Source organism: the organism of the source record quoted next, unplaced genomic scaffold (genome assembly GCF_019419815.1).
Source record: "Pyrus x bretschneideri cultivar Hongxiangsu unplaced genomic scaffold, Pyrus_bretschneideri_v1 Contig15, whole genome shotgun sequence".
Lineage (NCBI taxonomy): Eukaryota > Viridiplantae > Streptophyta > Magnoliopsida > Rosales > Rosaceae > Pyrus > Pyrus x bretschneideri.
In genome coordinates, this window is record NW_025999446.1 from 2,394,800 (window position 1) to 2,409,627 (window position 14,828).

Here is a 14,828-nt window from a genome sequence, read left to right on the forward strand (position 1 = left end):
AAACTTAAACTTTTGGGGTCACTTTGTAAAAACACAAAAGTCCACTACTTCATGTAATTACAACTAGAACCCAAAAATTTCCACAAAAGCTAAAACTTCATTAAAGGAGCAAAACAATTTGTCCTTTTAGTGATTTTGTACCTTTACGTAAAAACGTAAACTTTTGGGTCAAAATGCAAATACACAAAAGTATCAAAACTTTATATAATTGCACAAAAATCCCTCCAACACCTTTTCCAAAGGTGGCCGGCCATATTGTTGAAAATTTGAAAAAATCTAAAGTTTTGAAAGTGGTTTTTGGCAGGTGAGACAAAGGTGACTTTGATGGTTTGTAAGAAAATGTTTTTATAGAACTTTAAAATTCTTTTAGTCACATCTCACCAATAACTATCACCCACCATTTGAAAAACAAAACTTTATGAAAAACATAAAACTTTTGAATCAAAACTTCAAAACCTTTTTGTTCTTGGCAAGAACTTCAAGAAATATAAAGAACATACATGAAAACTCATAATAGCTCCATGGATGTTTTCTTTCACCAAAAACTCAAATTTTCACAACTCAAAAGAGGGTTAATATCCTAGGGTACTTAGGGGTTCCAAAAAGCACTTTAAAACCATTTTAACAAGACTAACAAGAACCCAAAAAATCACCCTTTGGATTTGGCCGAAAATCCCAAAACACTTGGCACCAACTTTTAGCTCCAAAATTCATGCTCATATGAACTACATCTACAACATTTGAGATGGCAAATTTTCTAACAAAATTTACATTCAAAGAAGTAAGAATAAAGCTTGTAACAATTACAACATTCAAATCACAAACTATGAACTACAAAACCCAAAAGGATTCACCAACTACTAGACCTAGGCTCTTGATACCACTTGAAGGAAGATTTGTGAAAAACAAGTTCATTTGAGCAACATCAACAACATGCAATTAACAATTAAAAGGCGGAATCATGTTTATATGCACTCAAAAACAAAACTTAACCCATGAACTTCAAAGCCTAGTAGATAGGTGAACCAAGACTCAACTCAAAACAAAGTGAGTTGAGAAATCAATACCTTTGTAGATTCCTCTTTGCATAAGCAAAGGCTAATCACCCAAAGAGAGGGCCTTCATTCCTTGCATCTTAGATCCATGGATTTGGATGGATGAAAAGGTTTCTCCAAGTTCCCAAAATTGAGAACCTCTAAGTCTCCACACCAAGGCATATTGTAGAAGAAATGAGTGACCTTGAGGAAGTAAGATTGCTAGATGTTTTCCTCAAGGGTGGCCGGCCATTTCTAGAGATAAAAGAGAGTTTGTGTTCTCATCCTTACTCCTTAGAAAACCCTAAGGATGAAATGGCTATAAAGATGTCTTTATACCACCTCACAATGGAGTGGTAAACTTGCAATTAAACCAAGTTCACTACCCTCCTCTAAATGGCCGGCCTAAGGGGATTTATTGGGCTATTTGAGCCTTTGTGAATCATTATTCATTAAGTTGTCATACAACTTAAGTCAATGGACTTGACGTTCGAAGCCCATTGGGCCTTAAGGTCCAAAACTATCCCGAGGTCTTTAACGAACTTATTCGTTTGATTAATTAACATATTAATTAATCCTTGCCATAAATAATTAAACCATTTAATTATTCTTACTCATCTCCGTTGAATCTTCAATCTCTACCTTACACGATGTACGATCCATTAGGTTCCTTTTAGCGAGGCAGTGGGCGATTCAAACTCTTTCAAATCAATTGTGAATTGAAACTTACTTTCAATTCTCCCGTTAGTGATAATACACTTTTAGGGCTTCCACAAACCATGGTTGACGCCTATCAGCATGTCATGGTTATCCAAGCTAATCAGAAGAGGTGGAGAACCTATTCAGTTTTAGGATTACAAATGCAATACGGTCTTTCTCTAATACAATACTCTTGACCACATTGTTTGGTTTGATAGTTTATTCATGTCTACTATCCAATGTGAGTCTTGTGCTTATATGATTACCTTGAATGTGATTTGGAACACATTCCTAAATCTCATTCATACTTTGGCCAAAGATTCTTAATCATATCATAGAGTATTCTCCCTCAAACAGTTTGAAGGTTAGAGATCCCTTGTTGCGCATTCACTTGCCTCCATGGCTAAGTGGCTTAACCCCAACGATGCCGTAGACACCCTCCTGATGGAGTGACTTTGACATAATCAAAGATTAATGACCTAACCACAAGACAACTGTGATGCCTCAGGTCAAAAGACTAATTTGCATTATCCCAACCATGAGTTCTCATGTGACATGAATATGAGAACTCTTCGTTGATCGTGTTCAGTGAACTCATTCTCTATTGAGCACCTACGTACTTTTCTTGATGTCACACACACCAATGACTCGAGACTAGTTACTCTCCCTGAGAGAAGACATAGCACGTACTGATCTTAACGGACTGTCAATGCCCAATTGACAATCCTATGATCAGGAACGTTTAGGATGTGTCAACGAAAGAATGGTCTCATGAATCTAACTTCTTTAGATCGCATTCTTCCAATCACATATTCCTTGGACTTATCGTTTAAGCATATAACATTTATATGAGACGGCTCAAACAATAATCTTTGCCCTTTACATTTAAACTACATTAGTTTGAAATGTCCGTAAAGTATCATCATATGATTGGTTTTAGGGCACATTTCCAACAAATGTAATGATGTATATATGACTCTTATACATCGGAAGACAAAGATACTAATTAGGACTATCTCAATGAATGAAATATGTCCTAAATGATGAATCCATGGACAATGGATTGATGGAAGAAGTAATCTAATGATGATTAGACTACAGAGACCTTCTTCTCATAACCATTATGTCCAAAAAGGTTCCTGGTCATAGGATTGTCGGAGGGATACTGACAATGCATAGACCGGTACATACTATGTCTGCTTCAAATGGAAGGATGGAAAGTCTCATCCCATTCGTGTAGTGACACTAAGACAAGTATGTAGGTGCTCATTAAGGGAATGAGTTCACTGAACACAATCGAACGAGAGTACTTGCATGGAGGTCTACTCACATGTCAAGCAAGTAACTCTGAAGGTTGGAATAATGTAAGTAATCATTTGACCTAAGACATCATAGATGTCTAATGGTTAGGTCCTTGATCTTTGATCATGTCAAACGACATTCCATTGGAGTGTCCATGGCATTGTTGGGGTTAAGGTATCTAAACATGTAGGCATGTGAATGATCAACAAGGAATCTCTGATCCTCGTTATGAGAGGAATAATACTCTGAGATATGATTCGGGAATCTTCGGCCGAAGTCTCGAGCGTAATAAAGGAAAACGTTCCTATGCGACTCAATTGAATCATATAAGAAAGCATAATCACATTAGGGGTTTGACATAGTATATCCATACCCTAGTGATGTGATTGAGAGTATTGTTTTAGAGAATGATCGAATTACATTGTAATTCCAACTGAATAGGTTCTCCGAATAAACTTCTACATTAGCTTGGGTAGCCATGATATATGTTTAGATGTCACTCATGGCTTGTGAGTTCTTCTAGATGATTAAATGTAGTCATCAAAAAAGAAGGTGAATTAAAAGTAAGTTTTAATTCACTAAGTGGATGGATTAAATATAATCAATTGGATTGGTGCCAATCACCTCACTGCCTTGCTAATTAGAACCTAAAAGATTGTTCACCAATACACTCTTGTAGTGAGTAACTAATGGATGATGGAAATAATTAATTGGATTAATTAAGTGTTGTGATTAATTTAGAAAGTCTAAAGAAATCATAAAAGCGATAAAAGATCGTTTTTGGGCTTAAAGAAATGTTCGGGTTTAATTGGGCCCATTGGGCCTAAACCCATTGGGCTTTTATTCAGGCATTGGATGACTTGAAATAATAAAAGCCCAAGGCCCAAACAACACTAAGAAGGCCGGCCAAAGAGAGGGAGAGAGAAGGTCAATTGTTGACTTGTTTCTTTATGTTATAAAAGGAACTTTATAATGAAAGTTTAAAGGGGAGTTTTTCTTAGTGTTCAAAACAACAAAAGAGAAAAGAAAATAACTCTCTCTAACACTCAAAGGGCCGGCCACCATAAGTGGATTTTAGCTAATCATTTTATCACCCCTTTTGGTAATTCCTTCATCCTTCTCACTACACTAGTGGGTGAGGATCTTTAGAGGTTTTCAATTTTGGAAACTTGAAGAGGACCTAGGAGCACTCATTCTCAACAAAGTGGAGGAGGCAAGGAGGGAGGCTAGGCTCAAGGAGTTCAAGGAGCAAAGAGCTTGGAGGTGGTCCATCCTTGGTCTAAGAAGGTATAAAACTACTCCTAAACTTTGTTCTTCAATAAATTGTTTTTGATGCATCATAAATAAACCTATGAATCTTGAAGGGGATTTTCATGACTAGAACTTTGATATTAATTGATGACATGCTTCCGTTGTTTTCGTATATAAGTTTTGAATGGTATATGCATGCTAGTCAATAGAAATCCCACATAAATCTCATATTTTCCCTTCAATATGGACCCTTCTGCACACTTGGATCCCCGATTGTAGAATCATGCATGTATTATAGGTTTTCACATGGTCATGTATATTGGTGAATGAACAGTGAATGTATGAATCCACACATAGTTTAGATTAGACCGAATTAGTTCCGAATGCAGCCTGCAATCACAAATCAAAAACCTAATTAGGGAAGTAAAGAAAAATAACAAGAATTAAAAGTTGCAATTTTTTTTCTTTCAATTTTCTGATTTTTTATTTATTTTTTCCTGATTTTTGTAATTAGCAATAAAAACAGGAAAATAAAATAAACGAAATAAAAAGAAAAGAGTTAGAAAAATTAGGTTGCCTCCCAATTAGTGTTTTAGTTAACGTCTATAGCTAGACGTAGAGGAAAGAATTGAAGATCACGTCACTTGTTCCCTTAGAGTTAACTACTTCTTGATAGCATCATACGACAACAGTAGGTATGGAATGAGTTATTGTTTATCAGTGGTTGAATTCTTCATAATTGCCCTTCTATGTGAATGAATCTTTGTGCTCAAATAAGGCTGTTTCCAGTGAGGTTTATGTTTCCGTCGAGCTGCCTTGAACCTTGTATTTAAGGCCCACAACCTCTTCACTGGTAGAATTTCTTTACGAGGAATTTGGTTGTCACGGAATTCATCCTAATTTTCTTTAAATTTGATGAATTGTGATGTTTACGTGTCCAATTCAGCAACCAGAATTTTCTGATCAGTAGCCGGTTGCTCCGAATCCAAAATGGTCAGAGTAGTCAAAAGTTGATCATGTGATGTCTGATATACTGATTTTGAATGAACAGCTTCTAACATATCAATTCTTGTGCATTCGTGCAGCCCTGTTGGGAAGGGTTCTGGTGGCACATAAACTTAGGGAGGAGAAGATTGTGGGGAAATTGTTTCACGATCAGCAAGTGGTGTTTCCTCCCTTGGGCATGATTGGCTGGCAGATTGCTCTTCCGTTTCTACACCAATTTCCTTTTGATCATCATAGCTTTTCCCACGGTTTATTAATGGTTGAATATGAAATTCGTGATTATTTCTTTCAATGTACAACTCAGTTGATTCCAACAATTTACAGAGTTTGTCTTCCACCGAAAGCTTTTGTGGCACATTAAACTTCTCAAAATACTGCTCAAGATGTTTTTTCAAACTTGGAGTGTAGAACTCTGAATAAGGATTGTTCCAATGCCTTTTTGAGTTGGTTTCATATCGATATGCTTCTGGACAAACTGATGAAAATATTCTCTCTCGGGACACTGCAAAATATCATTCATCTTCAAATAGCAAAGAGCACAAATTGTAGGGTTAAATCCATAGAAACCCCATTCTACAAATGTGACCCATAAAGGCGGTCCTCTTGGTTGTATATTGAATCCAGGAAGAGGAACATAGTCCATTGTCGCACAAATTGTAACCTAAAAATAAAAAAAATAAAAAAAATAAAATCAAGTAAATAAAAAGTTATATACAAAAATAATTAACTAAGAATATGATAAACAACACAAATTATTTAAAACAATTCCCGGCAACGACGCCAATTTCTTGATAGGGATTTTACCACCTGCAAAAGTAGGGATAAAAATGTAGACATCAAAATTTCGGTGAAATGAATGTTGACCAATAATTAAAATTTCAATGTTCACGTGTCACATAAATTTTATATGTAGCGTGTGATTCAACGAAAAATCGAAATAAATTGGAAAAGTCATCAAATATGACACGTGTCAATACCTGGCAGAAATGACTTATTTCATCTGATTATTTAAATCCAAAAATCAAGTTTTGAAATTCTATAAATAGGAGGCCAATGCATTCATTTAGAAAAAAAAAAGAAGGAAGGAGAAGGAGAAAGGAAAAGAAGAAAAGAAGGAAGGAAGAAAGAAAGAAGCCTTGAAACTCTAAAGCTCTCAAGCAAATCCCGAAGGATCAAGAAAGCAATCTTCGTTCTTCGTCAAATCCACCTTCAAGATCAAGCCCCGACGGCCCTTGAAGAACTTCCACCAACTCAAGATCAAGCCCCGACGACCCTTGAGGAAAGTGTTCATCATCCACACATCCGTTCATCCTTCAAGATTAAGCCCAGAAGCCCTTGAAGATCCGTTCATCCTAAGATCAAGCCCCAACGGCCCCTTTGGATCAACAAATCCACACATCCGTTCATCGTTCATCATCCATCAACCTTCAAGATCAAGCCCCGACGCCCTTGAAGAACTTCCACCAACTCAAGATCAAGCCCCGACGGCCCTTGAAGAAAGTGTTCATCGCTCATCATCCGTTCATCCTAAGATCAAGCCCCAACGGCCCCTTTGGATCAACAACCTCAACAAATCCACACATCCGTTCATCCTTCAAGATTAAGCCCAAAAGCCCTTGAAGATCCGTTCATCCATCAACCTTCAAGATTAAGCCCAGAAGCCCTTGAAGATCCGTTCATCCTAAGATCAAGCCCCAACGGCCCCTTTGGATCAACAACCTCAACAAATCCACACATCCGTTCATCCTTCAAGATTAAGCCCAAAAGCCCTTGAAGATCCGTTCATCCATCAACCTTCAAGATCAAGCCCAACGCCCCTTGAAGATCCATTCATCAGCTGTGCATCCTTAGATCAAGCCCCGACGGCCCTTTGGATCAACAACTCATCCACAAACCCACACCCTACGAAGATAGAATCAGAGGACCAAATTACAAAGAGATTGTAACCCCAAAATCATTAATACAAAATATTATTTTGTACACGTGTTCTTGTCGCTTGTTTCAGGAATTTCTCGTGTTTACAAAAAATATTTAAAAATATTTGCAAGAGTACAAGGTTGTCGTAATATAACAGCTCAAGCAAGGTCGTTTTCCACAGGGATTGAATGAATAATTTATATAAATACCAAATCTTAATTAACTATTTGAAAACAAAATTTGAAAAATGTTGATTTTATGACCTAAAATATTAAAAACGAATTTAATTAAAAAAACGATTAAATAAATTGGGAAAGTAAAGAAAACAAAATAAAATAGTTTTGAATATCAATTTGAGCACTAGGGTTCCGCCGTCACCTTAACAATCCTAAATAGTTCTTTCAATTACTTATGAATTACACATTCATATTTCAAAGGTTAGGTTTTCCTAAAGTATGCCCTAATTGGAACCTCCAACATAGAACATATATCTAACATGCAACCCGTCCGTGACGATCGAATGTGAACATGCAAGACTCATTAAATTTTATGAAAACCTTCTGAAAAACCATATAATCCTTAAGACGTGTCATCCATCCTAAGAAGTTACACATATTAACCATAAGAAGCTAGCGCTAATTTCAGGGACAACCCTCTGCCAAAATTGCATCAAATTACTTTTCTAAACATCCTAATGGTTTAAAGCACAATGATTAATAATTCAAAGTACGTATGTATAATATCATAAGCAAATTGAAAAGAAACTACATATTCTTACTAAGGCTCGTGGCCTCGCCTTAGCAAACGAAAGTAGTTACTAATAACCATAAAACAAAATATTATTAAAAACATGGATATAAAACACCTTGAAAACAAACTTGAATCGTCAAGGCTCTCTAAAGCCAAAGTATTGCGTTCTCCCCCCTCTTTTCTAATGGCTAAAAAGTCTTATTTATACTACTAGAAAATAAAACCCTACCTTGAAAAGGTCTTAGTATAAAACCAGGAAACATAATTAAATAATAAAACAGAAAATAAAAGGTTTCCTATTTGAACTAGAATTCGGAGTTCTCAGAAAATCACACTTTTGACCGACCAAATCAACTCCGATTTGGTCCCAAAAGGTCTAGAAAGCTGAAGACATCCCCTACAAATTCTCTGAAGAAATCTTCCTCAAAATATACCATCTTGACCTCTAAAATACCCAAAGAGTCCAGAAACATCAATCTAGGAAAGCTGCACGCTGGGCCTTAATTTTATCGCCACGGTCAAACGGCTTGGTAGAAAAATTTGAAATTTTGATACAATCATCTTGAAAGGCACAAGAACATCTTCCAATTGGAATCACTCCAAAATTCATCCGTTTGGTCACTTTTTGCTCTAGAGGAATGAATGTCCTACATTGAAAATACATTACAAAGTATCAAAATTCTACCAAAATAACCAATAAATTAATACTAATAATAGGGTAAAATATATAGTAAAATATCGACTCATCAGTACCCAAAGGTAAACTAACATGTTTTAAGAGATTAGGAGAGCTCATAACTAAGTTGAAAGTTGAGATGACACGTCAGAAGAATGTCATCCTAATTATCGTGTTTGCTCCTACTTTCTTTTATCAACAATTATTATTGTAAGATTTGAACTCAGCACTCCCTCTAGCAAAACAGAACTACTCAGTATTGTTAGATTAAATGATCATTGTGATGTTATAACATAATTTAGAATCTATTATCACACATGTTTTGTGATTTTAGATTATTAGAGCACTTTGATATTTGGTGCTTTTGATAACATTGATAATAGGCACATAGATATGCATCCAATTTTGTGCTCCAAAAAAGATTTAGATTAGTCTAAAGTGCCTAAGTGGCTTCCACATACCACTTTAGAAGTTTGAAATGCTTAAAAAGAGAGAAGAAAAAAGCAGAATACCTTTGGAAAAAAAAAGCATATGTGAACGTAGAAAATGAAGGCTGCATAAGTAAAAGTATCCCATCTAGTAACTAGACTACTTCATCATGTAAAAATTAAGAAAATAATTGTTCTTTTTGAACACCAAACATGTTAATGGAGTGGTTAATAGGATACTATAAGAGCCTAATGAGGTTGTTCTTACATAAACTTCTCAAATTATATATAATAACAACACTTAAGTCAGTTGCAACTCGCCCAATGCATCTGTTCTTAGCAAAATCCTTTTGTCTAATACACATAGCTATGTGCCGATATCGAAGCATTTACTAATTTTTGGTTCACTTCACTCTTTAAATTGGAAGACCTTGTAGGCTTTGAGACCCTTATACAGACCATGAATGGCACCAGATGCTGCGGCCAAAGAAAGAAGCAAGCACAAAAAGTTAAACAATTGGAGCCCAAACCATCTAATTGTACATTTCCCAATCTTGTTCTGCACAATGTGCATCTCCACCGGAAGGTACACTATGAGTGGCCAGTAGGCCAGGGCTCCAAGAAGGCCAAGCATGTCGGAGAAGAATGGCAGAGCTATGGAAAGAAACGAGACCAACACCCCATAGGCTGTCCTCCATGACAGCCTAAACATGTTGATGTTAAACTTTACCTTCCCTAGTCTGATTGGGATCTCCCTGTTTACGAACTTGGAATTCGGCCACCTCCTGCTAGCCAATAATTCAATAATACGAAACACCGGTTGGCAAAGTACCTGCTCAAATAGAATAACACCGACCTTAAGTTTATACATTAACAGTCTAACTTGTTATATTATTAAAAATGTCAATTCAAACAACATATTTAGATATATAATATTTCACTTAGCTCATGAGGAATAACATGTTATATTTATAATATGAAATATTATTTTATTATATTGTTAATTTGACATATTTAAACAAGATTTAAATCAATAACCACTAAGAAAACATCATCAACAGTCACTAACATCAGTGGCACAAGATGATAGGGTGGCTAAAGTTTTTACTCACTGATAGTCATGCATGTTATTATTAGGCACTCCTAGTGCTTTTGCTCACCTCATTTTATGCTACTAAACTATTGGAATGTATTCTTGTAGTGAGTTTAGATTGTCAGTTATCAAAAGCGTAACGTGTCAAACTATCTAGCAAAATAAAATCTTCTGACGTGATATTGTTGTCTTCGTAGCACACTTGAGAAGCATAAATTTAGGGAAAAGGTATATATATAATATATGTACCTGATATGCACCAACTATGTGCACCACAATGAAAACATTAGCCATATCAACAAGCCAGAAGGCTACATCATCTCCAAAACCAGCCAGTAGGTTTTCTGGGGTTTTATCTCCAAATGCAGCATATCCCAACGTACCACACATCATGAACAATATTAACATAAACAAACCCGCTACTGACACAGCCTTCTTCATCACTTTGTTTTCTGGTGGCGATGTCTTTAGAGTGTCCTGAAAATTAATAAAATGCAATATAATGTATAAAAGTAAACCTAAATAGAAAAAGCCTCAGTATATTTTTTATAAGTGAGAAAAGAAAGAACTAATTAATTGACTTGGCAATTGGGATGTCTCACTTGGATATCCAAAAGCACTAGAGCATATGAGCAAGCAAAGGCAATATCTCCAGCTGCTGCAAACATCCTCCAAATTTTTTCAGATAAAGGCAGGTCCGCTCCTGCAAGAGAAGTTTTTCCTCCATGCCCTGCCCAATCAAAATTTTAAATTATTTCTAGATCGTACTACTATCCTAGTTTGAAGAAGTTCATATATACGGACGTCATGTTAATATGTGGCACTACTGACACAAATGATAGGCTTAGGCGAAACCAACATGCATGCAATGGAGCCTACTTTTTGTGTGAGTACGTAGTGCCACATACGTAAAACTTTGTCAATAGTTTTTTGGACGGAGAGAACTTACCTGCTATGATTTTTGACATGGAAAGTCCAATTCCGATAAAGGCATACCCAAAAGACATAATTGCTGCAAGCTTTGAGAGCCAAGAGAGCTTGTGAAAATTTGGGAGTTGTGATAAGAGAATTTCTACGATTCCAAATGCAATCACATGTGGAATGTTGGAGAACTTGCATGGGTCATCACTACCATGTTTGCGATGGCAATTCGATTTCTGTATGGCTCTGATTACTCAAATTCACATAAAAATTCGAATTAGTTATTAGTCTAGTGATATTAATTTCTCAATTTTTCATTTGTAAATAAAGAACAAATAAGAAAAAAACTTACATCATGCTCTTTGCCGTAGTTATCGTAAAGCCGACTCCAATGGTAGCAAGATTTAAATATATCATCCATCCACATAACTTGTAAATTGTTCCGCCTAATAGGTTGAAGAAATTAAAGACAAATATAGTAGTAACAAAAATTTGACCATGAAAAATAACAGAAAATGCTTTAATTTACTACTATACGTACTATTCAAAGTGAATGTAATACCACGTAAGCAACCCACGTATCCATTTCTGTCTGATGCAATAACGGCATTTCATTCACTTTGAATAGCAGTGGCGGTGGACTAGAGCATTTTCCAAACATAAATTTGCGTGAGAGTTTCCAATTAAATCGTATGAGTATTTTACCTAAATAGGCTTTGACAGCCTCCATGTAAGAGTAATTTCTCTTGCCAGTGACTGGGTCTGGGAATCTGTAGCAATCTGCTAAGAGAGTAGCAGCATAAAGTGCACCAAATGTGCAGAACAAGAGAATGGAAATGCCACCAAGCCAGCCAAGTTGAGCCATTGCCCATGCCAAAGAGAGCACTCCAGCGCCTACTGATGCTGTGATTATGTGTGCACACGCAGTCCACACTGTCCCTGCATATATGCCACATAAAAAGAAGATTAATATCTTTTGACGAAGAAAGAGGTCGAGCGCCTCGTTGCACTTGCATGTGAAAAAAATGTTAAAAAATTAAAATCTAATTTAAGTCGCCCTATCTTGTATAAACAGCCAGTATTAGTTGATGGAGAGATTTTTCAATGTGACGGGAACACGAAGTGGTACACCACATATTATTATATAAATGGTGAATATGTGTGTTAAAAAGTTAATAACTTAAAACATACAATTTCCCACCACTTGTGTAAAAACATGTGTATTCTTCGTGTTTCGCTCACAAGAAAAAAAAAATCTAGTTGATGAACAACCAGTATTAATTGCTGAACAGCCATTATTAATTGATTCGAGTGTCAGCACAAAGGAGATTCAGAGAAGATTTCAATCCTATTCTAAAAATGAGCCGTCTAATATTGATTTTCAAATTGTTTTTTTAGGCATATATATGCGGAAATATTTTCAAATTGTTAAATTCAAACAAAAAGCCCAAACAAAACCAGAGTCTGACTACATTAATTAATTTCCAAATTATTAATAGTAGTTTCCAAAGAAAGTTTGTTACATGCATAAATGGCTGTATTTCAGTTGACCCAAATAAAAAGACTCTATGACTCTATTGAAGGTTTTTTTACCACCTTTTTCTAAGAAAATTATTCAAGACATACTTGAAATATTTTTTTTGCATACACAATTACGTATATCTGGCACTCATTTTTACCTTTCACATACATTGTTAATTTTTGTCTTTTCATCTTCTTCAATTCATTCTATCCGACGACCACAAATTAAGAAGAATGTATAGAAGGTAAAAAAATGTGTGTAAATAACACCACTCTAAATTAATACTTCGTGTAATATTTAAAATAAATGCAATTTTCTCGTAAAGAAACCAGGAATATATGCTATTTTTTATTAGCAAAACGAAGCAATAATCTAGACGTCAAAATTTTTTTATTTTTTATTTCTGAACGGCTGCTTCTAGGTAATTCTTATGTAATTGCCAGTTTCCACCCAGTCTTCCTCAGCCCAAATATTGGAAGGAAAAGAAAAAGAAGGTAGATAAATTTATTAAAGGAGAAAAGAGATCAATTTTATTACAGGAGATATATTGAAAACAAGATGAAAGTAAGCCTGTATATAGAGAAAAAGAGGTTAAAAACGTGGCAGAGAGAAACTAAAAAGAACATACCAGTTCTTTTCGATTTTCCGTCATCGTCTACATCTGCTTTTTCTCCATTTTGGAGAGGATTGAAACCAGTTTCACATAATTCGTTCTGAAATTCATGATCAATCACGCTAGTAGTACTCGCCATGTCTGCCTAAGGAAGCTCTTCCTTTCAGATAAAATTCTGCAGAGTCTTTGGGAAATGAGTATAGATACATAGATATGTATATAGATATATAGATAGGCCCTTTATGGGAAGGGACTCTCATTTTTGAAAAAAAAGAAAGAAGGAATTAGTTATGGGACTCACTTCGCATCGAACTTTAACAATCTGAACTGTCTATGTTGTAAATCTCGATTCATATATCATCCTTACAAAAATTCAGTTCAATCAAAAATCATTTGCTCATTCAATTTGTCACGATAAAATTTCAATGTTTCTTAGACTATAGTGTTCGTCAATTTCTTTGAACTCACTAAGATACCTCAAATATTTCGATTTGGCTAATATTTTGCTAAAATGATTTATGAGATGTATCTTGAAAATAAACAATTTAGATTGTTAAAGTTCAATGTTGTTTGAACCCCCAACTAATTTCCATTTGAAAAAAAAAAAAAAAAAGAATATGATCTCTTTTCTTAAAATATCTGGATATATAGGTATCTACAAGACTACAAACTTCCACTCTCAAAAATGGTGGATGCATCAATACTTTCTTATCGTGCATGTCTTATTTTATACAATATTTCAAATTACTTTAAGAGCAGTTCCACTGTTGCTAATTTAGGCCCTATCGGACTATTTACTATTTAATCCATCTAATGAACAGTAACTGTCCTTAATGAACAGTAACTGTCTTTTACATCTCCATTCGTACACTGAATAACCCTGGCAATAGGCAATAAAATATTAATATTTTTTTTAAATAATACAAAATAATTTTATTTTATAATTTTGGATAGGATTTTTAATCAGTCTCGTTATACTATTTTCTATTAAAAAAATTATTTTTATTTTTTAAAATTTTTCTTTTCACATGGTGCCGATGCCCCATTCCAAAACCTTTTTTTTATTATATTTTTCTTCTTCTTTTCACATGGTGCCAATGCACCATTCCAAAAGCTGTGTGTTTTATTTTCTTTCTTTTTGAAGCTCAGCAGCTCTCTCTCACTTGAGCTCTGAAGGCAGGGCCTCAAACTCTGACAACATCAATAGCCGATCCGTGCAAAAATTCACAGTTTTTCCTTAGTTAAGTAGGTAAAGGATCGCTAACTCCTTAGTTAAAATCTCTCTCTCTCTCTCTCTCTCTCTCTCTCTCTCTCTCAAAAACAAATCCCAAATCGTACGATCTGGGCGCGCGAATGGAAGGAGGGGAATTGCAAGTGCGTGGGGGCGAAGGCAGTGTGGGGTGTGGCGGCAGCTGTGGCCGAGGAGGAACTGGATCTCTCCCATTTGTCTGTAGGTGTATCATCAACCTAAGCGACGAACTCTGGTGAAAGCCGTTGAGTTTGAAGCCTGGGTTTTACATTTTTTTAATTTTTTTAAATTATTTTTTTACTTTTTTTAATTAATTTTTTACATTTTTTATTAATATTTTATATTTTTATTAATTTTATATTGTGGCT

General features: G+C 35.3%; 1 protein-coding gene across 1 annotated transcript; it reads right to left on the bottom strand.

The window, feature by feature from the left end:
- Window positions 1-9,196: 9,196 nt before the first annotated feature.
- Window positions 9,197-13,421, bottom strand: LOC103959564 (amino acid permease 8-like). The gene is made up of 7 exons (XM_048580577.1): window positions 13,227-13,421; window positions 11,782-12,015; window positions 11,429-11,522; window positions 11,105-11,322; window positions 10,758-10,885; window positions 10,405-10,632; window positions 9,197-9,894 (listed from the first exon to the last, which is right to left on the bottom strand). Exons 1-7 carry the CDS (start codon window positions 13,348-13,350, stop codon window positions 9,472-9,474), a joined length of 1,449 nt encoding a protein of 482 aa, XP_048436534.1. The 5' UTR covers window positions 13,351-13,421; the 3' UTR covers window positions 9,197-9,471.
- Between the last annotated feature and the right edge of the window lie 1,407 nt (window positions 13,422-14,828).